Below are 21,415 nucleotides of genomic sequence, written 5' to 3'. Positions count from 1 at the left end.
TAATTGCTTCTTCTTGTCATTCTGTTTTGAATGAATTTGCAATTGAACCATTCGCCATTGTGGAAAATCATATATCACTACCTCGTAACACTGAGGAACGCGGCCCAGGGAAAGCTTAATTATATACGATCAACCTCCATATGACACTAGACTAAGCAATCATCTCGCAGGTCGGTTTCTCATCAGACTTTCGGGTAGATTCAATAATCATGTCATCATTCATAGCGGCTTGACTGGGAATATCTCTATTTGGATCTTCCTGGTCCCAGCTCTTATTGAGGCTCTTCAGGGGCATCAAGGATAGCACTGTCACTAGTAGAAAAATTACCTAACTGTGTTAGAATCATGGTTCATTGTGGGAGTTGAGAGCATGACTTACTACTCCAACCACGGTCATTTGCGTACGGGCGTAATCAGGTGTCCCATCACTAAGAGGGAATCGCTCGCCCAGTGCCGTCTCGATTGTAGGAGCGACTGAGGAAACCTAGCGATAGTCCCCCATATTAGGTTGCATAGCTCACCAAACCGGAGAAAATCAATACTTTCAGCATTCCCGAGGTTGTATGCAACCCCAGTGAAGGCAGCCCGAATTCCTGGATGCGGGCAAAGCTGCTGAAGCAGATTCCCCAAGTTCCCGATCGCGGCTCCATAAAAAAATTGTAGAAAGAATGCTCCTAGGGCCAGGAGGTGCCAAGACTTAGGAAGAGTCCACAAAGGCAGGAAGGGTGCAATTAAGAGACCCGCTCCAGCTGCGACCCACTTCGCGCTGATCCGGTGTGAAAGAAAGCCTCCTGTAACTCCACCCAAGATGCCACCAATCTGCAAGATACATGTCACCCAAGTTTCCTGGTGAATGTTGAGGCCGCGTTGTGTGACCAGGAAGGTCGGATAAAGATCCATAGTCCCGTGTCCCAAGGTTGCAAGACAGGACGTTAAGCAGCAGGCGTACACAAAAGGTCTCCAGTGATAGCGGAGGACATATCTCAGCTTTTTCAGGAAGGGCAAGTTACCACCAACGGCAGCACGGTCGTTGATAGGTTGATCGCCATCGGTCTCCTGTATCGTTGCGGTCACCACGGAATGAGTTGGCGTCAGAAGATGAAGTAACAGGATAGGTACTGCTAGGCCACCACAGAGCCAAAATAGAGATCGCCAACCATATGGGTCTAGGAAGAATGGTGAACTTAGTTGATGAGTGACAGATTGGTCGGACACACACTCACCCACTGCAAGATGTAAGCCAGATGCGAACAGATAACCTGCGGAAAACCCTTGTTGCGTGAATCCAGCAACAACACCCCTCGCCCGTTCGGGGACTGCCTCCAAGACGGTGGACATAACGAGTCCATAGGTGCCACCATATGCAATTCCTATTGATAGAGGTGATGAGTCGAACAGCGAATCCCTTTAAAAGATAGGAATCCTTGACTTACCAAATAATAATCGACAAGCGATAAGCTGAGGGAAAGTATTGGCGAAGCCCGTAGCGATCGTAAACCCACACATCAAAAGAATTATATATTGCAATGTGGAGCCCCGTTGGCCATTGGAACGGAGTATCTCGATACGTCTTGGCAGTTGAAAGTATGAATCTGGGGAAAGGTGGGGATGCGGAGTCGGTAATCCGGGGTACGCGAACCTTGGAAGCCCCAAGCCCCGAGGGTCTGACATCAATACAATGCTAAACAGTGTCCTCCTACTGGAAGATGGATCTTGCCAACCTGTGTCTATATCCCCCAGGTTTAAGATTTCATGTTCACAATATGTTTTGTTTCCCAAATTACAGTCCTATAATATCGAGGTCAGGTAGTCTTTAGAGGTATATATTCCCTGTAGGAAATGCTGGATAAGTTGACAATGATTCCCTACCACAGGTTGTAAGACGTTGGTATAGGGTCAGCCCCGACATCCATCCTCCCCCCTTTCAACATCGTTTCCTGTGTCACGTAATGTTGTGAAAATGTGCCGGGCCCTTGGTGAATTTAGTTCCCCTCACACGGGCAACGTTCCTCCGTGATCTCGCGCGAGAGCAAAGTCCTCCCGATGACATAAGAATGAACTTCCCAGTGATAAGGGCGACATGATTATGCAAACAAAGAGAATAAAAGACCAAATCCAATCAATTGCGAGCTCTGCGCAGAAATCTTGTCATTGCATATCATTTTCAGCATGGCCGATCTTGTACCAAATGGTGGATGGGACACACACATCCATGTGTTTGATCCAGAGGCTTTCCCGTACGCCGTTCCTCGGTCGTATACTCCAAAGCCTGCCCGGATAGCAGAGTATCCTGCCTCCACCACTGGTTGTAGGAACATCGTCATTGTTCAGGCATCGATGCAAGGCAAATCTCCCGCTCCCCTCATCGACGCGCTGAACAAGCAGAGCCACATGGATGGCTATACTCTTCGCGGGCTCACAACAATCGATCCGTTCCGTATAACGGACGAAGAGCTAGACGCGCTTCATGCTGCTGGTGTGCGTGGGGCTCGCCTCCATGAAATGTCCTGGGGACATGGCAAGCAAAATGGGGCTGGGGACATCGCAAAGAAGATTGAAGCTTTGGCACACCGTCTTGCTAGACTGGAATGGGCCATTGGCGTCTTTTGCCCAGTCGGAGCATGGGCTGCCATGGCGGATATGATCCGTGCCATGGACCCTCGAGTCAAGATGGTCGCTGATCACTTTGGAGGAACCTTTCCTGGAGAAGAAAACTCCCCGGAATTCGCTACCTTTCTTGATCTGGTGCGGGAGAAGAAGGTCTGGGTGAAAGTTTCGGGATTCGAACGGCTTTACCATGGGCATGAGACGCAGATGAGGGCCATTGAGCCCATTGTCAAGGCCGTTTTAGAAGCTGGACCAGATCAAATCGTCTTCGGTACCGACTGGCCTCATACGCAGTTGGGAGTGACGCGGAAGGGAAAGACAGATCAACAGAGGATAGAGGAGGTGGAGGGTTTTCGAGAGGTGAATGACGATGCTCATATTCGGAAGTTGCGGGAATGGATCCCAAGTGATGAAGTTTGGCAAAAGTTATGGGTCACGAATCCGAACAAGTTGTTCCTCTAGGGATATTCCAACCTTCCATCATTCAAATATCAATTCCAAGGTTCTCGAGCAACGTTCCAGTAGAATACACACACTTGAGTATTTTGTAGAATTTCGGATGATCGGCTCCCATCTTGACTAATCTCTGTGCTGTCATTTGTTGGTGACATTGATGTCATTTATCCCTGCAGGCCCCGCGTCTAGTTCCAGATGTCGTTGGGGCGATGGTATTCAAAGCATGGCAAACTTGGCATCCATAAGATCAGACTCTGTGGTCTTCACTCGCCCTGGAAAATAAAGCCCAATCCATCGAGCGTCTTTGTCAATCAAATGTCGGAGATTGGAACATGGCTTGTTGCCTGAGGAACCAGGTGTCGTAGCCCCCTCCCAGTTAGCTCTTTCCCCAGATGAATCTTGTCTTGGCGCATATCCCCTCAATAGGGATTAAGGGACTTGGAACATGAGCCCAACCCATCGCTCGTCGCCTAATGGTCCTCAGCCCAGACCCAATCGTGCATGTCAATTCTGCCGCGCCAGGAAAATCAGATGCGACACGGTCAAGCCCAGCTGTGGCTCATGTCAGGCCCATGGCCGTCGCTGTATCTATGTCATTGAACCGCCCAAGCAAAGGTGAGTGATTGCAGCACCGAATTTTGACCACCGGACGTAACATAGCCAGACCTTCACGTGCTCTGATTAACGAGGCCAACCGACAAAAGAGCGCGTTGGAGAATGTTCTTTTGGCCCTCAAGGATGCGGATCCCAAAGAGCGCGACGGGATTCTGAACTCGGTAGCCATTAAGAACGGATCTCTCGATCTGGCCAATGTTCAAAATCCAGAGCGATGGCAACCCGCCACCTCTGCAACCGTTGCAAGTGATGAGCCTCTTGACTCAAGCTCAGACGATGACGATTATGACCCAACACCCTTTTTGTCGCGGGACGAGTGTGGTGCCTTGGGTGCCTTTGGGCCATCGTCCACATTTCATGTCGGCAGCCCCATCAGTCAAACTGAATCATCAGACTCAAAGAACAAGTCGGAGATTGATCGACATCGATTGATTGCAAACGCCGCGTTGCAACGCCAAAAAGAATATGATTTGCTCCGTCAGCCTTCAATAGCGGGTTTGCCGTCGGATTTAGCAACGCACCTACTTGACCTTCATTGGAATCGTCAACATCACACGTTTTTGCTGACATACCGCCCAGCTTTCATGAGAGACCTCGTCCAGGGGGGACCCTACTGTTCGGACTTCCTAGTAAACGCGGTATTTGCATGCTCAAGTAAGTTTTCAGAGCGATTGGAGGTTCGATCTGACCCAGCCCGTCCCGAGACGGCAGGGAAGCTTTTCTTTGATCGATGTGACCAGCTCCTGGCAGAGCGATCACTTCTTACTCATTCAAGCATTCCTACTGTCGCCGGACTGCTCATGCTAGGAAGCACCTTTAATGCCCGCGGACAAATATCTAAAGGATGGCTCTACACTGGATATGCCCTGCGCATGGTCTACGATCTTGGACTTCATCTTGACTGTAAACAAGTTGCCGGTAGTGCTGAAGACGTTGAGATTCGCCGCCGACTGTTTTGGGGAGCTTTCATCTGCGACAAACTGCAGAGTTTATACTTTGGCCGCCCTTTTACCCTTCAACTTCGGGACGCTCACGTTTCTCGTGACTTTATGGATACTTTTGAGGAGAATGAATTGTGGACGCCATACATTGACCCGAAAATTCCAAATGATCTAGTATATCCTTCATCCCCGACACGGATCTATTCCGTGTCCGTGTTCCAGCATTTATGCTCCCTGTCCAAAATTATGACCATTATCATCGATCGATTTTACGTTGTTGGAGCGACCGGTGAGGTGGCAAGAAAACATCTTGACATGATTGACCAACGTTTAACTACTTGGTATCGCAAACTTCCCGCTAATTTGCGCTTCGAGCCCTGGGCAGAGAACGAACAAGACAACCAGCCGGGAGCTGCACCAAACAACATCATTCTTCTGACTACATTCAATGCCCTGATTATCTTGCTGCATCGACCTTTTATCATCACTGGACACCTCCAATCGACTGATAGCCCGGCTCATTCATGGGAACGATGTATTACTGCCGCCCGGAATATCACCAGCCTTGCATTGGCCTATCGATCCGCCTATTCCCTACGTAGGGCCAATTATATGCTTAGTTATGCTGTCTATGTTGCCTGCACGATTCATGCACGAAACCCTTCAGTTAAAGAGATAACTCGACGAAGAGACGCCACGTCTCCGTTGACGATATGCCTGCGCTGCCTGGATGAACTAGCCATACCCAACTGTGGCGTGTCAGCTCCAGCTAAGATCATCCGACGATTGATGGAGGCAAACAATATTCCCCCTGAGCCCGGTGAGCATGCCTTCATTTCCTGGCTTCTCTACTATCGCTAAACCTTTATCTCTACAGAACCTGACATCAATGTTCCCCACACCATGGATGTGAATCTGGATTTCCAGTCCTTTGCCACTTTCGAGCTACCCGAACTTGCAGATGACGAGACTCACTACTCGATTTTCCCAGAGTTTACACAGGACCTGGATCTATTGTTTGGGTTTATGAATGAACCTGTGGCGTCTCCTTCCACGGTTTTTGCTGAATATAATCATGCCAGCACCCAGCCGACATAGCTCATAGCGCTTCGAAAGCATTGAAATTCCTTTTCAATATCATGTTCTTGTTCCCATATCACCCAGTAAAGTTCCCCAGATGAGAGATTGAGTGACGCACTTCCCCGCTCTGCCCCACAGCGGACGATGAGCCTCCGCTCACTACCGCTCCGTAACGGATTCTCACAGTCCGCACGACTGTATTCTGTACGGAGAAACGAAGGTTAAGCCAAATCTTCTCTGTTTCTTCCTGATTGGGTCGATTCTGTATATATTTTTCTAACCGCCACCGTCCATCTCTCATATTCCGAAGCTTTCCAAGATTCCTGGCGTCCCGGTCACTAAAGTACAGCCAGCCAATCAAACGCTAAGATGAGGGCAGTATCGGTCAAAAATGGCAAAGGAGATGCAGATGCTATGTTCATTGATGCCAATGGTTCGTTCTTGAACGGAATTAACGTCCTTACTACCCATGGGTCTTATTAATGCTTCCCAGTTCCTGAACCGATTCTTGCAAACGAATCCATCCTGGTTCGAGTTGAAGCCTTTGGCTTAAACAGAATGGATATTATGCAGAGGGAAGACCGATACCCCTACCCTCTGCTTCCTGAATCGGGCAAAATCATGGGTGTTGAGTTCAGTGGGATTGTTGAGAAGCGTGGCGAAGGGTGTAAGAACCCAATATCAGGATGTCTGGTATATCGGCGGCTTACATACGTTAATGACAGGCACCGAGAGATTCTCACCAGGAGACAAAGTCTTCGGATTGGCATATGGTGGAGCCGTATGAGCCAACAAACCCCATGACTGACTTAACAAGAGCAAAAATTGACATACGTATCTCCACAGTATGCCGAAAAAATAGTCGTTTCAGAGAGGATGCTGATGCCATTGCCTCCAAGTCTCTCATTTATAGAGGCAGCCGGTATCCCCGAGGTAAGACACGCCGCTGGGCACGATGGAACGAACAGACTAATGCCTCGTTCAGACATTCTTCACAGCCATTCAGGCAATATTCCTCGTTGGAAATCTTCAACGCGGCCAAACCGTCCTCATCCATGCAGGGGCGTCAGGAGTCGGCCAGTCTGCAATCCAACTAGCCAGGCTAGGAGGGGCTTCAAAAATCTTCACTACCGCAGGGAGCGACGAAAAGTGCAGTTTATGCAAATCTCTCGGTGCACACTTCGCAACGAATTATAAATCCGGCGACGATTTTGCTCAAGTCGTGGAGAAGGAAACCAATGGCCGGGGTGTAGATCTCATTGTAGATCTCGTGGGACGGAACTACCTCCACCAGAATATGAAGTCTGCGGCTATGGACTCTCGAATGGTGCTTGTGGCTGCTCTGAGTGGAAGCAAAGTCGATGACTTTGATCTTCGTGCTTTGCTCAACAAGCGGATTTGGTTGATGGCGACTACTTTGAGGACTCGTGATGCTGTATATCAAGGTCAAGTCCGAGATGTCTTTCTTGAGAAAGTCATGCCGCACTTGGAGAACGGTGAGGTTCGGGTGACTGTGGATCGGGCTTATTCATGGATGAATGTATCGGACGCTCATAAGCGATTGGAATCGAATGTGAATGCCGGTAAGATCATTTGTAGGGTTGAATAGCAAGAGCCGATGGCGGTCTTCCATATCCTAAGGTATTCTGGGTGGAAGAGCAATGTTCTATATCGTTACCCTTAAGCCATCTAGGGACCACATTTATGAATCTGAACATGATAGTCTATCAACAGTTGCATTGTCACATGAGGCATGATATATTTACTTTTAATTTAGCTAATACATTAATTGAGGAGGCTAAACCAAACCACAACTCCATCTGTCGGTCTATCATGAAAGGATGTCTCAAAGGGTATAATAAGTCGCCATTTCTTCTTGGAACCAGTTGTAAGAGTAAAACAGTTGTTCCGCCATTTGTGGGTCGACCATAGGCATGGCTCCGCTGGCATCGACTAAAAGAACGTCGTCCAGAACAGGAGCCAATGGAACAGGAGGCGCCGGTGGTGGGGCCAATGATATTGAGGATTGAGGTGGCATAAGAGGTTGTGTCTGTTGCTGCTGTTGTTGCTGGTGTCTCTGCTGCTCTTCTAATTGCTGCTGTTGATAGGCCATTTGGCTGAATATCATTGTGCTCTGGTGACGGAATGTCTCAGCAAGTCGGTCAACCCCTGGCCGCCGCTTGCCAAATTCTTCTAATAGCACAATAACCGCTTGAATCCCACGACGCATCATCTGCTCGTCCGGATTCCATGGCGTGGGCCGGAATTCACGCAAACAGCGAGCATTCTGTTCCAGACACCACAAAATGGTGATGCCGGCGAAATAAACTTGGCTGAGCGTTAGCCAGATCCATTTCAGTTTGCCAACGGAGAAGCTGTCCCAGTATGAGCGAATAACTTGGATGCTGGAATCGCCACAGCTAACGATACTGGTCACATCGGGGGTGGGATTCCGTGGACTCGGGCGATACATAAGAAGAAGGGTGGTATAGTACAAGTAGTCGTAGTAGGAGGTGGAATATAGGAGTGCTGAAGGATAAACCGGAGCTGACACGCGCCATTCATCCACTTCGCGGCGGAATTGACCCAGTGTTACCCCAATCTCACTTGAAGAAGGCCTTGGAAGGCTGCTGTACACTGGAACGATTAGTATTCAGGCACGCCGTAGGGTCAACAAAAGGACGTACAGTATCGGTAAATGCGCGAAAAGATCCGGCGAAGACGAATCACCTGCAGCGGGATCGTCATCGCACTGGCACCCGGAGCTTCAGTCCCGTCATCATTGAGCTCCCGTGGAAGACTCACGCTGATATCGTCATCCGCGATCCCGAGTGGTCGACCGAGCGTGCTCGCAATGAGACGATCTAGGTTGTACAGACTCCAAAACGCGCGCTTGGCCATCTCTTCCTCCGCAACACTCTCGTAAACTCGCGCCTTGTGCAAACCGAGGCTAATAGCCAGTCGCATGGCCGCTCCCAGCACATGCCAGATACTAGGTCCTGACGTTGCAAACATGGTGTAAAGTGCCACGCCCAGTAAAGCCCGCATGGCAGGCAGATCCTCATTCTGCAAGGCTGACGGCAGGGTCTCCTGGCTCGCATGGTAGAACTCGGCCGCTTCTGTTGGATCGGCGGACCCAATCAATAAGGAGATTGCCATGATAATATGGTAGATGTTGTGCACCTCGGGTGACGGCACGTCACCACTGTAGATGTGGCGCAAGTGATTCATAAACTCGGGGCGCGACATGAACGGGTATTGATAACCCATGCTGTCGAAATACTGCCCGGCGACCTGTGTCGCTGCTTCCAGTGACGACAAACGCAGCACACGCGGGGCAGCAGAAGGGCGCGCCACCGAGGGCCGACGATGCTCCAGCTGATCGCGAAAGATCTCGCCCACATTTGGCAGCTCGGTCCCCACGCCCGTTGATGATTCAGACGCCGGCGGCGCCGCGGTCGCCGATGAGCCCCCGCTGCCAGCTGGACTGGGTATTGAAGCCGCCGAGACGCGACCGCCAGTCGCGATCATGGCCGGCACCTGATACCACCAATTTGGGTCGCCCTCACCATCCACCGGGGTGCCGGTGGCCAAGTCGGTGACCGCGATACCTGACTTCCGGCGCACAACCTCTTCTAGCCATTGTACTCTTTTTTGTAGGTTCTCCAGCTGATCTCGGGGCACGGAAGTGTTGGTGAGTTGTGGACCAGGTGGGGGGATGGTGCAGCGGACTCCGGCACGGGTGCAGGCGGAGCAGTTAGGGTATCGAAAGTCGCATTTCTTCTTTCGTTTGCGACAGAAGTCGCAGGCCGTGGACACGCGCTTGCTGCGCGAAGCTGGAGTGGAGGCGAGGGCAGAAACGGGGTCGGCAGTGGGCGTGGGTTGCGACCAAGTCGGAGAAGGTCCGCCCATCGACTCCAGCCGGAACTTGCCCAGCTGGTCTCGAAAGTCCTTGTTACCCGTGTTCATGACGGCTGGCTCCGTCCATCTCAGCCACCCAGACACATGCAAGGGGTACAGAGGGGGAAAAGGTGGGGAAAGGGAAGGGGTTGGAGTCAATCTCCGGGGAAATCAAGTCTCTGCTCGCTTACGGGAAGCCGATTTGCCGATCCAAACTGTGCCGTCACTGCCACACTGAAGATCTGCCATGTTTGCTAAGCGATGTCACCTCGTGGCTATGTTTCATTAAACTTGATCAACTTTTCTATTTGTAGAATACGAGTTGCGATCTGCATTGGCCTTGGAAGGAATAAGGTTACGTTCCGTCAATTAGAAAGAGCATCATGAAACACTTCAAGTGGGACTGTCCAAGATGTACAATCATAAAATGTATAACAAGTTGATATCCGGGCATATCGTCAAGCTGACGAGCTAATCAGATCGGATTCTGCAGGGCGTGTTTCAGGGTCCAGGGCAATTACATTGTCTCGGCATTCTCTTAGTGCATCGATCGTCCACGAGAAATACCACAATCGGCATCGCATCCCTCGTATCCCATTTCCAATATTCGCCCCCAACCACCAAGAGCTTGTTATTTTGGCACTCGATTAGTTATGCTAATCCAATTGTGTTTCGGCATTGATCCATGCTTTCACATCAGCGATGATAAATAGCTCGTCACGTCCCCCTTCAATGATATCACACAATTGTCTTCAACAAGACAACAGCAATCATTTGAACATTATACCAGAATGAAAGCTTCTGTCTTCTCTCTCCTTACTGCTGCAGGGGCAGCTTATGCCACTCCCCTAGAACCTCGCACTAGCGGTGTGCAGGGCTTCGACATCTCCAGCTACCAGGGCTCCGTGGACTTCTCTGCGGCCTACAAAGCTGGTGCTCGGTTCGTCATCATCAAGGTGAAACAAATTCCCCCTGATTTACCTTGTCTATTCGGCACCCTGACCAGAGTATAGGCCACCGAGGGCACCACATACATAGATTCGTCATTCTCGAGCCACTACACAGGTGCAACCAACGCCGGTTTGATTCGTGGTGGCTACCATTTCGCTCATCCCGACAGCAGCTCCGGCGCGACTCAGGCCAAGTATTTCTTGGCGCATGGGGGAGGCTGGTCTGCGGACGGCCAAACCCTCCCCGGCATGGTGGATCTTGAATACAACCCGTCAGGTTCTACCTGTTACGGTTTGAGCACCGCCGAGATGGTCTCTTGGGTCAAGGACTTTGGAGAGACATACCAGAGCAGTACTGGCCGATACCCCATGATCTACACCACTACCGATTGGTGGAAAACCTGTACTGCGGATAGCACTGCGTTCGGCGCCGACTATCCCTTGGTGCTAGCGCAATACAGCAGCTCGATTAGCAGTGTCCCTTCGGGATGGCCTTACCAGAGCATCTGGCAGAACGCGGATTCGTATACCTACGGAGGAGATTCAGACCTGTGGAATGGCAGCGAGGATTCTTTGAAGACTTTCGCGAAAGGGTCTTGAATTGACAATATGTTCTATAGGGTTTACTAGCGTAATGGTACCCATAGAAAAGGTCACCTACACTTTTCTTTCTATGCAAGGATTGGAAGGGCACACCAACCAATGAATTTCTACACATTGTATTCGGCTCATTTGACTTGGGGTTCGTCAGTATCAAATCAATTAGCTCAGCAAGGTCTTGGTTAACGTAGAACTACTGTAGGCCCGATCGTCGCACATGCTATTGGTCGTGACGCAAACCCCTCACTATGATAAGATAAACCTCAGCCACTGTACAACACAACTTCATCACTTCATCTTTCAGACATTTCTCTACCTATTCACTCATGGATAGACTCGACAAAAGTTCACCCACATTGGGACTCCCAATAGCCTTCCATGGCACGATAATCCATTCCCGAAGTCTAAATGATCTCGAAACACTTGAAAACTGCTTTCTGTTGGTAGATAAGACCGGCAAGATCCAAGCATTACAAGCAGGAGTCGACCCTAAAGAAATCAACGACATCATTTCAGACCTGGGATACGCACCAGATGTGTTTCCCGTCAAGTGTCTGGAACGCGGGCAATTCCTATGTCCCGGCTTCGTGGACACCCACAACCATGCGCCGCAGTGGGCCCAACGCGGAGTCGGTCGTGGAAAGACACTGCTGGACTGGTTGAATGACGTTACCTTTGCGCATGAGGCAAAATTCGCCGATCCAGCTTATGCTAAGCGCATGTACTCTTCTTGTGTATCAGGTTTCCTGCAACAGGGCATCACGACGGCATCGTACTACGGATCACTGCACGGAAAAGCAACACAGATCCTGGCCGATATCTGTCTGGAGAAAGGACAGCGTGCTTTGGTGGGGAAGTGCAATATGAATCGCAATTCACCCGACTGGTATAGGGATTCATCGGTCGAGGATTCTCTGTACCAGACTCGAGCGTTGATTCAACATATTCAGAACATCGACCCGGACAGCAAACTCGTGCGCCCGATCATTACTCCCAGATTTGCTATTTCCTGCGAGCCAGAGCTGCTCAATGGGCTGGGGGCGATTGCAAAAGAGAATCCCGACTTACCAATCCAGACGCACTTTAACGAAGCGAAGGGAGAAATGCTTTTCACAAAAGAGCTGTTTCCCGAATTTCGCACCGAGACAGAACTTTATAAGTCCTACGGGTTATTGAATGACCGCTCGATCCTCGCACATTGCATCTTTTTAGAAGAAGAGGAAATGGAAGCACTTCGCGAACTCCGTTGCGGTGTGGCACATTGTCCCATTTCGAACACGACCATGGACTATTTCATGGTGGCACCGATACGCGAGTATCTCCGACGGGGTATCAAAGTTGGGTTGGGAACTGATAGTGGAGGTGGTCACTCCACATCTATGCTGGAGATCATGAGGCAGGCATTTGTGGTTTCAATCGCCCGACAAGACGCTACCCAGGGCCAAGACCCTGCACTGACCCTTTTTGAAGGTTTTTTCCTGGCCACGCTGGGCGGGGCTCAGGTTTGTGGCTTAGAGGATAAGATAGGGAATTTTGCCGTTGGCAAGGAATTCGATGCCCTTGAGGTTCATTGTGATGAGGAGAATGTGGGAGTGATGACTCCCATTGAAGACAAGGATCCGGTCTCCGTGATTTTTGAGAAGTGGATCATGACTGGAGATGATAGGAATATTGCGAAGGTCTATGTGAGCGGGCGCTCCGTGAAAGTATAGCAGAAACACTCACGAATCGCTCTTTCGATGAAACGTTGGATTAGAGTGAAATATATCAGCGCTAGATCCCTTGCTATATGCTAAGATGAACGGCCAATTAAATATGCATGGATATAAAAAGCACGGCAGCCCAAACGCCAGCTTCTTTAATACAAAACCACAATGATCAATTCCATGAGCCCTTTGGTGGGCCGAAATAGCCTCTGTCAGGAAGAGGCTTGTAGGGTGTGCCTTTACCATCGGCAGTATTAGAGTACACATTGTTACCCCACCAGCTCAACGAACCAGCTGGGAGGGTGATGCAGAAGAAGATGATCACAGTAGATACAGCAACGCCACAATCGAGCGCGGCGGACAAGATATAATCTCAAAGTAGTCAGCAGGATATAACGAAACGGCTGAGAACTGGAAATGACGAACTGTACTTAGACCACCAGGCAGGTTTGCGGCGTTTCAAGAACCCATTGAATATGACATTGATCACCCACCACGAAGAGAAACTGACACCTGTGGCTGGAGGAACCAGACTCATTGCACCAAATGCCACCGGCCAAGAGATGTAGTTCACAACTCTCCAGCGACGACCAAGGACATAGGTAATGATTACCACGACTGGACCCACGAGGAAGAACCAGAGCAAATTGCTATACGTCTTGCCGGGAGAGAACAACCGACCGGGGCCAACAGCACCTAATGAATAGTCAGCATATACCCCTGTGGAGAAAGTCCAAGGAATTTGTTACCCCAAATGAGAGACGAAGAGTAAGTCACGCGACCATGAGGACAAGTGAAATTACCCTCGGCGTCGGATGTACAGACTCCGTCAATTCGGGTGATCATGAACACGGTCACACCACACTGAACAATAGCTCCAACTAAAGTGGCAAGTCCCTGTGCCACAAAAAGCGTACGTGGAGCAATATGAAGGTAGTGTGCAAGTTTCATATCCGCAACGAATCTAAGATAGATTAATTTAGTCGTCACACAGCCAAAGGAGAGAGGAGAGACATACTCAAGTCCCTGTTGAATGGCAACGTAGCCATAGAATTTAAACACCATGTTTGCTATGGGTCGTCCAAGGAAAGCATAGCCTCCGACGAACTCCGTGATCAGATTCAACTGGTTGCTGCTGATGTTTGTCAAGGCCTTGATGATACCCACGGGGATAAAGTAGAACACTGGTAGTAAAAAGGCCACCAATACAGCCCAGACCGGCAGGTCGGTATGCCACACCTCATTTGTCACAATGCTGAGAACAAACATGAGGATTGTGACTGCAAAAAACCACCACCAGGGAACCTGATGATACGTAGACATCAGTCGCGCATGGATATCGCGCTCACCCGTGCCCTTCCACTGTCTCCACAGATCCTTGCCATGGTAAAGTCCAATGTGGAAGAAAATGCCAGTCAAGTTGGCGAACGCAACTCCAAAAGTCATCGCATACCCAGCAGGCAAAAACATGGGGGAGTAGTCTCGGTAGGCAGTTTGATTCACCGTTCCGTCCTTATCCATAATGCGCGAGGTCTGATACTCTTGGGCGGTGTTGTCGAAGGTGTTTGAGTTGAGAAGAGGCAAATAGGCGGAATACCACGTGTTAGTATAGTAGAGAATCGGGCAAATCAGCCAAAAGAAGAGCGCAAAAGACCCCATCACATTCAGCCCCGCCCAGAAAGGTACCAGGAGAGGGCTCTGATTGGCATAGACTATTTGGGCCCAATCAAACGTCAAGATAGACATTCCCAGGCCCGTCGTCTGACCAAACAGCTGATTAATTACCACATTAGAAGGCACTATCCAGCAGATGAAACTGAATGTACTAAGGCCGGTGAATAAGTAACCGGGCGCAAAATACCAGATAGCTCCACCGATGAAGACGAAAAGAAAAAATCTCAATCTCGTGATGCGCCACCCATCCGCGATCTTGTTCTCTCTGGAATGGAGAGTCGTGAGAAGTGCGGCATTGGACAGCACTTGCGGCCACAGCATCGAAGCCGGCGTGACGAGCCAAAGGGTTGCCATGCCCGCAAGGCCAAACCCAAACAGCTGCGTGGTGATACACAACAGCACTTCAAAGCCTCCGTTCGACGGCATGTCGTAAAACTTGACCATTGCTTCAATGACCTGCGTCGCCTGGGCGGATCCAATCGAGACATTGGCCATGATGGTGATCAGACCATGCTCCTTGATATTGAATTGACGGTCGGGGTTCAACATCCCGAGTGGCATCCACTTAGCCCAGGCACACCCTAACGGGAATGCGAGTAATTGAGCTACCAGAGCGCTGATAGTAACACTCGGTTGCCGCAAGCTGAAGAATTGGTTCAACCCGCTTCCCACCTGTATCCAGATTAGCAACGCATTCTATGAATTGGGGTTCGATGTCGTCAATGCTGGTGGCTCACAATGGTAAAGAGGATACCGATTGTCCACATTCGAACCGTATTCACCGGGAGGGACAAGTCATCCGTGGGCTGAATGACTGCCCGCACCTCCGGGAAAGGTGAATCGTCGGCATCGTACGGTAGGATTTTCTCGGCATCGCGATCGCGGAGGATGGAGATCTCGTCTTCAGCGTCCGCGGGCGATCTCTAGAAGCATATCTCGTTAATCATGGATTTCTTGGCACTTTGATCATTCCTGTTGGATGCAGATGACAGATAAGGATTGGTCCACTAGGGGGCCTGAAACCAAAGCTCGTGGAGATCTTGGGGCCAAACGGCCACGAGGCGCGCCAAGGGCAGGTCTTGGTCGCAGTGGGGAAGGACGATCCGTAGGAGAAGTCTAATATGCAAGGGAATCCATCTTAACCCACCTGGGACCACGAATGTCGCCGATATTTCTCCCCCTCCATCCTGGGACCCGGGGAGCTCCGGCCGAGGCGGCCCCGAGCAATGATTCAGGGCTGAAGGTCCAGAGGTCAATCAAGAACTAGCCGAGAAAAAGAAGAAAACGAGATAATGCCCGGCAGAAAAGACGCTATAGGCTGCATGGATTTGAATTGGGGAAGTGATCGGAAGGATGCGCCTCCCGATCGGACAGGGATGATGAAAGAGGGAAAAATGGGATATTGGAGATTTCCATCCTCATTGGCCCAATCACTTCTACTTCAGCACAATACTCAAAAATATCACATCGACCATCCGATCGATATACGAATAAACTAGTCATAACTTTAATTCGAATACGAGCAACCTTCTCTCTCAACCCCCATGTTGTTGGCGACATTGAACATGCAGAGCTTGTCGGAATGACCCGCCATTACCACTGCATCCACTCCACTCTTCGGCTCGGAGCGCCTTGGAAAACGAGATTCCAACGGCGCTTCCCCTCCATGCGAAAAAATTTGGAATATTAGGGAGTTATCTAGAGTCCAATTCGCACTTGTTAAATTGATGGAATCAAACCCCCCGGGATGTCTACGCCTTGATGCATATCAGCTGATCTTGCACATGTTTTCCGTATACAACTAGGCGCACGCAGTCTACTATCACTCTTCGGCATGTCTCCGCTTCTCACCATGGAGCAGGGCGATAAGGATGCGATGCAAGTCCCCTTTGCCCAGCGGCCTATTGTCGTTTTAGGTGCAGGCATTATCGGTTGTGCAACGGCCCGCCAATTACTCCAGAGCGGCTTCCCCGTAGTAGTGGTGGCAGAGTATCTGCCCGGGGATCAAGATATTACTTATGCATCTGCATGGGCAGGCGCCGCCTGGCATGCTGCCGGTGGGATCAACCCTGAGCAGCGATATTTCCAAGCTGTGACCCACCGTATCCTGCTCAAGATGGCCCAGAATCCGGAATCTGGAGTCTGTGTGGTCAAAGCACGAGAATTTTTGGAACAAAAACCCGCTCCTGACTCGGCAATCTGGGGTAGAACTATTACCGCCAAGGTAATCATTCTCTTCACCTTCCGCTCGTCCTTCGCTGACCGCCACGCGTAGTTTCGGGAGATGAGCCGCGATGAGTTCCCGAATAACTTCTATTGCGCTTGGTCCTATGAGACTCTGGTCACGGACCCCACACGACATATGCCATATCTTGGCAGGCAAGTCACGGAACTGGGAGGAAAGTTTGTTCGCCATCGAGTACAGTCTCTCCAAGAACTGTACGATATGTTTCCGGAATCGACAATATTCATCAATGCCAGCGGGCTTGGCAGTTTGACCCTCACGGATGTTCTGGATGATCGCTGCTTCCCTGAAAGAGGACAGACGGTGTTTCTCCGAACGGAAAAATGCAATACCATGTACTTTCGCAATGGCCAGGAGTATACCTATGTCATTCCACGACCTTTATCGCACGGCGTGGTGTTGGGAGGTGTGAAGCAACAAGACAATCTGTACGTGTTCCCGCTCTGGCGAAGTTCGTCCATCACTGACTAAATTTCAGGTCCCCGGAAGTTGATTTCGATATTGCGCGGGATGAGATCACACGTGCGCATCGGCTCGCCCCCGACGTAGTGCCGGAACAACCGGCAGACAAGGACATTAGTCACATCATTGGAATTCGACCCTCGCGGCGAGGGGGATTTCGTCTTGATTCGGAGAAACAAGGTAATCGGCACGTCGTTTCGGCCTATGGATTTGGTGGTGGGGGATACGCGTTCTCGTACGGGATTGCAGATGCGGTAGTGAAGATGGTTGAAAGCGTCGAGCGCGAAAATGTGATTTTGTAGCCTCACGTGTTCTCCCCAGTCCACCTGGGCATGTCGAATAACTCTTTTCGAAGTCCATGTCTTGAACATTCCACATTTATTACATTGGTCGTAATTTGACGTTCTGTAAGTTATCCATACACATGTATATACATACATACATCCATGTATTGTTGGTTGTAATTATTCGTGAACCTAGGGATGGGGCCCGCTTTCCCTGTGGGAAGGCGGAGAGAACGTCAATCCAAGGTTGCGGTGATCAGGGCCTAAATATATCCTGAAGAACCAGATCCAAAAATCTGACCTGCATGGAAAGACCCTTTCTTTCTGATCCTAATTTACGAATCATGTTTCATAATTAAGAATTCGCCACCGCGTGCGACACCTACGTACGTGGATTTACATGAATCGAGTTGTACCCTGAAACCGGGTTAGCGGGCTCTGCCTCCCCCGCCGGCGAAATTTGCCGTCCAGTAGAACAAACGCTGTGCATCGGCTGGGTTCGCCGCTTGTTTCGACGACCCTTCCAGGTTTTCATGCACACGCCTTGACTTTCAGATCTTTCATTTTTCATTTTTCATCTTGCAACTTCGCATCCATCCCCTACGCCAGGTGCCCCAGTCGTTTCTCACCTCTGCGGATTTCAGCGCCTATTGCACTTAAGTGCTTCAAGTGGATGAATCCCTCATCCCGCTAACTTTCTCCTGCCCCGGTGGCAGGGAAGTTCAAAGGCACGATGGCGTTGGACCAGCAAATGCTCCATCTGAACCTTGAGGATCGCCGACCCGTCACCTACGCGATGATCATGACCCCTCCCTCCGAGCGCGATTTGAATAACTTTCAGAACAATGACTCTCAAAACAAGCCAAAGAAAACGATGGAGAACGACCGCTGGGCGCAAATCTTCCGACACACGCCAACCCCCACTGTCATTTTAGATGGTTCTCTTCGGGTGGTGGGGACTTCCGAAAGCCACCACACCCTGTTCCAGTCCAACCGAGAACAATTCATAGGAACGAGCATTTACGAACTGGCACCCGCGAGTGTCCCTGCACCTGATATTGCCTCGCTGAGTGGTGCCTTGGGCGCCGCAGTCGCGACAAAAGAAGTCAAAGTGATCGATAATGTTCGTGTTCAGGATTGCGAGTTTGATTACTCATTGCGAATCACGCCGATTTTCGACAGTGAGAAATTAATCAACGTGCTCCTCGAGGCACAACAGGGCCAAAAACGGGAGCAACGTGCGACCAAAATGAGAGAACAAACTTATTTGAATGAGACTTACAAAATTCTGGTCGACACGGTGAAGGATTATGCGATCTTCATGCTGGACACGCGAGGCCATATTGCCACGTGGAATTCTGGAGCAGCCATCCTCAAAGGGTACAGTGCCCAGGATATCATTGGTAAGCATTTTTCTATCTTCTATGGAGTAGAGGATCGCCAGGCCGATAAGCCCGGACGGGAATTGGAGGTTGCCCTTCGCGAGGGCAAGGTGGAAGACGAAGGCTGGCGTTACCGAAAAGATGGAACACGTTTTTGGGCCAATGTCATGATCACCACAATCAAACAATTTGGCCGACACATTGGATTTGTGAAGGTGACCCGGGATTTGACCGAGCGCAAAGCAGCCGAGGCGCGTTTAATTGATGCTTTTGAGGAATCTTCCAAGATGAAGACTGACTTCCTGGCGAACATGTCTCATGAGCTGCGTACTCCGATGAATGGCATGTTTTTGGCCTTGACCATGCTCATGAGGACTCCATTGGCTGAAGATCAGATGGAATTTGCGACGATCCTGGAGGACTCAACCGGGCTGCTTTTGCAAGTCATTAATGACGTTCTGGATTATTCGAAGTTATCCTCTGGATCGTTCTCCCTCGTCACCGAAGCTCTGAATATCCCCAGTGTGATCAATTCAGTGGCCCGGAACTGCGAGCCATCGGTGAAATCCGGCGTCACCTTGAAAGTCTCAATCCCCCCCGATTTTCCCCATAGTATCCAGGGAGACCCGCTGCGCTTCCGCCAGATTCTCCAGAACCTAGTCGGCAATGCTGTCAAATTTACCGAAAAAGGCTATGTTCAGATTAACGCATCCTACTCGAAGGACCCAGTTGATCCTCGGTTTTACGAGATCTCGGTTCAGGTGGTGGATTCTGGCATTGGTATACCCGAGGATGCGACCAACACCCTCTTCACCCCTTTCACACGATTCGCAGATTCAGCTGTGAAGCGATACCAAGGAACTGGACTAGGGCTCTCCATTTCTAAAAGTCTAGCTGAGCTCATGAACGGTGCGGTCGGGTTCCACCCCAACCCAGATGGCCCTGGGAGTGTGTTTTGGATCTCTGCAAAGATGGGCCACGTCGATTCGCCAATTCCCCTGCCGAAAAGCGTGACGTCGACTGTGAAGCCCTTTTCGTATGATCCGACCGAACAGCTTCGAATTATCGCGCCGCAAAAGCAAATTCTGCTTGTGGAAGACAACAAGGTCAACCAAACTATCATGCTCAAGTTATTATCTACATTGGGCTTCGAGCGCGTGGATGCAGCTTGGGATGGCGCTGAAGCTGTACGCATGGTGAAGCAAAAGCCCCTCGCTTACAACGTCATCTTGATGGACATAAATATGCCGGTCATGGATGGCCTAATGGCTACAGAGCAAATTCGGAAGATGATGATCGATGTTCCGATTATTGCACTCACAGGGAATGCTCTCACGGGAGATGCTGAAATGTATCTCGCAAAGGGTATGAATGATTACCTTGCAAAGCCGCTTCATCGGCAGCAGCTGGTGGACATGCTCTGGAAATGGTGCGGATCTTAACCTAGTCCACATCAGTCTGGCGCTTACCCGTCAAATCTGTAAACCATGTGTGGTTGAAGGCCTTGATGTCGATCCCACTAACCCGAAGCTCAGCGCCACTTGGCGGCCAGAACCCATATATGGGGCAGATATTGGGCCCAAGTCGCGCAAGCGTTTGCTGCATTTATTTGTTGCAAGCATGCCAAGCTTTCAACCCAACTCCTCGTCGTTCAAACCCTCAGGACTGTTGGTCCGAGCTCCCTCCTCCATTGCCATGCATGCGACGAATGCATGATCAAACCCACCTGGGCACCTAATGGTCTCATTTCCCCGCCTGACAAGAGTTTAATGCTTGTTGCGGAAGGTATTTACCACAAATCCACAGCAATGCGGGCATTGCTTTCCCTACGGCTTTCATCGGGATTGTGCAATTACAGTGTCTTTGTATCCCCTCGGACTCACCTTGGCAAGTCCATTCAACTGCACCATGTATCTGGACCTATAATTTGATTGCTTGGTCACTGTAGTCATGATGTGGCATGGAAATATATTTCCAGAAACCAGAAGCCGGCCTTATGAGGCCGTGCCTAGATTAGATTTAACTCCCAGAAATGGAGATATGACATGACGTTATTGAAAAAGTTTGCCCGAATTTAGAAAACCTCCCAACTCTCGTAGCGAAGAATAAGACCGAATCTTTCATGACTTGGTCCTCATCGTCGGCTTCCCTGATGTTGTGTTGGTGCGGGGAAGGGATCTCAGGGGGATTGGACATCAGGATCGTCATTGGAAGATGCTAATTGGCCAACTTGAACGGCTCCTGAACCCCAAGTTGGGGGAACCCATTATCGCATTCCTAATAAGGCATAGCAATCCTCCACTTCGCCTACATAGTGGAGTTAGAAAGCCAATACATGTTTTTTGTTCCAAGTATCGTCCGAGGCTTATTTTAGCGCACCGCTCTTCGTTTCCCTGCTTCACATGGCATTGTTATCTCCCGAGGCTCATGGTCACTATTTACGAGTTGTCGCGTGTTGTATTTTGAAGTATTGAACTATGTCTATTATCTCTATTGGTACTGGCAATGACTGT

At 50.1% G+C, this 21,415-nt stretch overlaps 10 protein-coding genes across 10 annotated transcripts; 7 read left to right on the top strand and 3 right to left on the bottom strand.

Moving 5' to 3' along the window:
- Positions 1-151: 151 nt before the first annotated feature.
- Positions 152-1,506, bottom strand: N7484_005206 (MFS general substrate transporter; the record flags this gene model as incomplete). Its single annotated transcript, XM_057115626.1, has 5 exons — positions 152-328; positions 380-474; positions 522-1,166; positions 1,224-1,370; positions 1,434-1,506. 5 exons carry the CDS (start codon positions 1,504-1,506, stop codon positions 152-154), a joined length of 1,137 nt encoding a protein of 378 aa, XP_056975766.1.
- A 663-nt stretch (positions 1,507-2,169) lies between these two features.
- On the top strand, positions 2,170-3,069 carry N7484_005205 (amidohydrolase 2; the record flags this gene model as incomplete). The annotated part of the gene is made up of 1 exon (XM_057115625.1): positions 2,170-3,069. One exon carries the CDS (start codon positions 2,170-2,172, stop codon positions 3,067-3,069), a length of 900 nt encoding a protein of 299 aa, XP_056975765.1.
- Positions 3,070-3,508: 439 nt separating this feature from the next.
- N7484_005204 (nitrogen assimilation transcription factor NirA) lies at positions 3,509-5,717 on the top strand (the record flags this gene model as incomplete). Its single annotated transcript, XM_057115624.1, has 3 exons — positions 3,509-3,678; positions 3,728-5,439; positions 5,497-5,717. The coding sequence occupies 3 exons, from the start codon at positions 3,509-3,511 to the stop codon at positions 5,715-5,717; spliced, it is 2,103 nt and encodes a 700-aa protein (XP_056975764.1).
- A 351-nt stretch (positions 5,718-6,068) lies between these two features.
- On the top strand, positions 6,069-7,308 carry N7484_005203 (NAD(P)H-quinone oxidoreductase; the record flags this gene model as incomplete). Its single annotated transcript, XM_057115623.1, has 5 exons — positions 6,069-6,132; positions 6,193-6,366; positions 6,425-6,480; positions 6,546-6,632; positions 6,685-7,308. The coding sequence occupies 5 exons, from the start codon at positions 6,069-6,071 to the stop codon at positions 7,306-7,308; spliced, it is 1,005 nt and encodes a 334-aa protein (XP_056975763.1).
- A 237-nt stretch (positions 7,309-7,545) lies between these two features.
- Positions 7,546-9,668, bottom strand: N7484_005202 (putative C6 transcription factor; the record flags this gene model as incomplete). Its single annotated transcript, XM_057115622.1, has 2 exons — positions 7,546-8,336; positions 8,387-9,668. The coding sequence occupies 2 exons, from the start codon at positions 9,666-9,668 to the stop codon at positions 7,546-7,548; spliced, it is 2,073 nt and encodes a 690-aa protein (XP_056975762.1).
- Positions 9,669-10,390: 722 nt separating this feature from the next.
- On the top strand, positions 10,391-11,149 carry N7484_005201 (lysozyme; the record flags this gene model as incomplete). The annotated part of the gene is made up of 2 exons (XM_057115621.1): positions 10,391-10,555; positions 10,613-11,149. 2 exons carry the CDS (start codon positions 10,391-10,393, stop codon positions 11,147-11,149), a joined length of 702 nt encoding a protein of 233 aa, XP_056975761.1.
- A 326-nt stretch (positions 11,150-11,475) lies between these two features.
- Positions 11,476-12,861, top strand: N7484_005200 (putative guanine deaminase; the record flags this gene model as incomplete). Its single annotated transcript, XM_057115620.1, has 1 exon — positions 11,476-12,861. The coding sequence occupies one exon, from the start codon at positions 11,476-11,478 to the stop codon at positions 12,859-12,861; it is 1,386 nt and encodes a 461-aa protein (XP_056975760.1).
- Positions 12,862-13,027: 166 nt separating this feature from the next.
- On the bottom strand, positions 13,028-15,715 carry optF (uncharacterized protein; the record flags this gene model as incomplete). The annotated part of the gene is made up of 6 exons (XM_057115619.1): positions 13,028-13,227; positions 13,282-13,551; positions 13,605-13,819; positions 13,874-15,201; positions 15,267-15,452; positions 15,677-15,715. The coding sequence occupies 6 exons, from the start codon at positions 15,713-15,715 to the stop codon at positions 13,028-13,030; spliced, it is 2,238 nt and encodes a 745-aa protein (XP_056975759.1).
- A 666-nt stretch (positions 15,716-16,381) lies between these two features.
- On the top strand, positions 16,382-17,538 carry N7484_005198 (FAD-dependent oxidoreductase; the record flags this gene model as incomplete). Its single annotated transcript, XM_057115618.1, has 3 exons — positions 16,382-16,753; positions 16,805-17,202; positions 17,253-17,538. 3 exons carry the CDS (start codon positions 16,382-16,384, stop codon positions 17,536-17,538), a joined length of 1,056 nt encoding a protein of 351 aa, XP_056975758.1.
- A 733-nt stretch (positions 17,539-18,271) lies between these two features.
- On the top strand, positions 18,272-20,344 carry fos-1 (sensor histidine kinase/response regulator Fos-1/TcsA; the record flags this gene model as incomplete). Its single annotated transcript, XM_057115617.1, has 1 exon — positions 18,272-20,344. One exon carries the CDS (start codon positions 18,272-18,274, stop codon positions 20,342-20,344), a length of 2,073 nt encoding a protein of 690 aa, XP_056975757.1.
- Positions 20,345-21,415: the final 1,071 nt, after the last annotated feature.

Source organism: Penicillium longicatenatum, assembly GCF_028827895.1.
Source record: "Penicillium longicatenatum strain IBT 33135 chromosome Unknown contig_2_segment0_segment0, whole genome shotgun sequence".
NCBI lineage: Eukaryota > Fungi > Ascomycota > Eurotiomycetes > Eurotiales > Aspergillaceae > Penicillium > Penicillium longicatenatum.
This window is presented reverse-complemented; position numbering and strand designations above follow the sequence as displayed.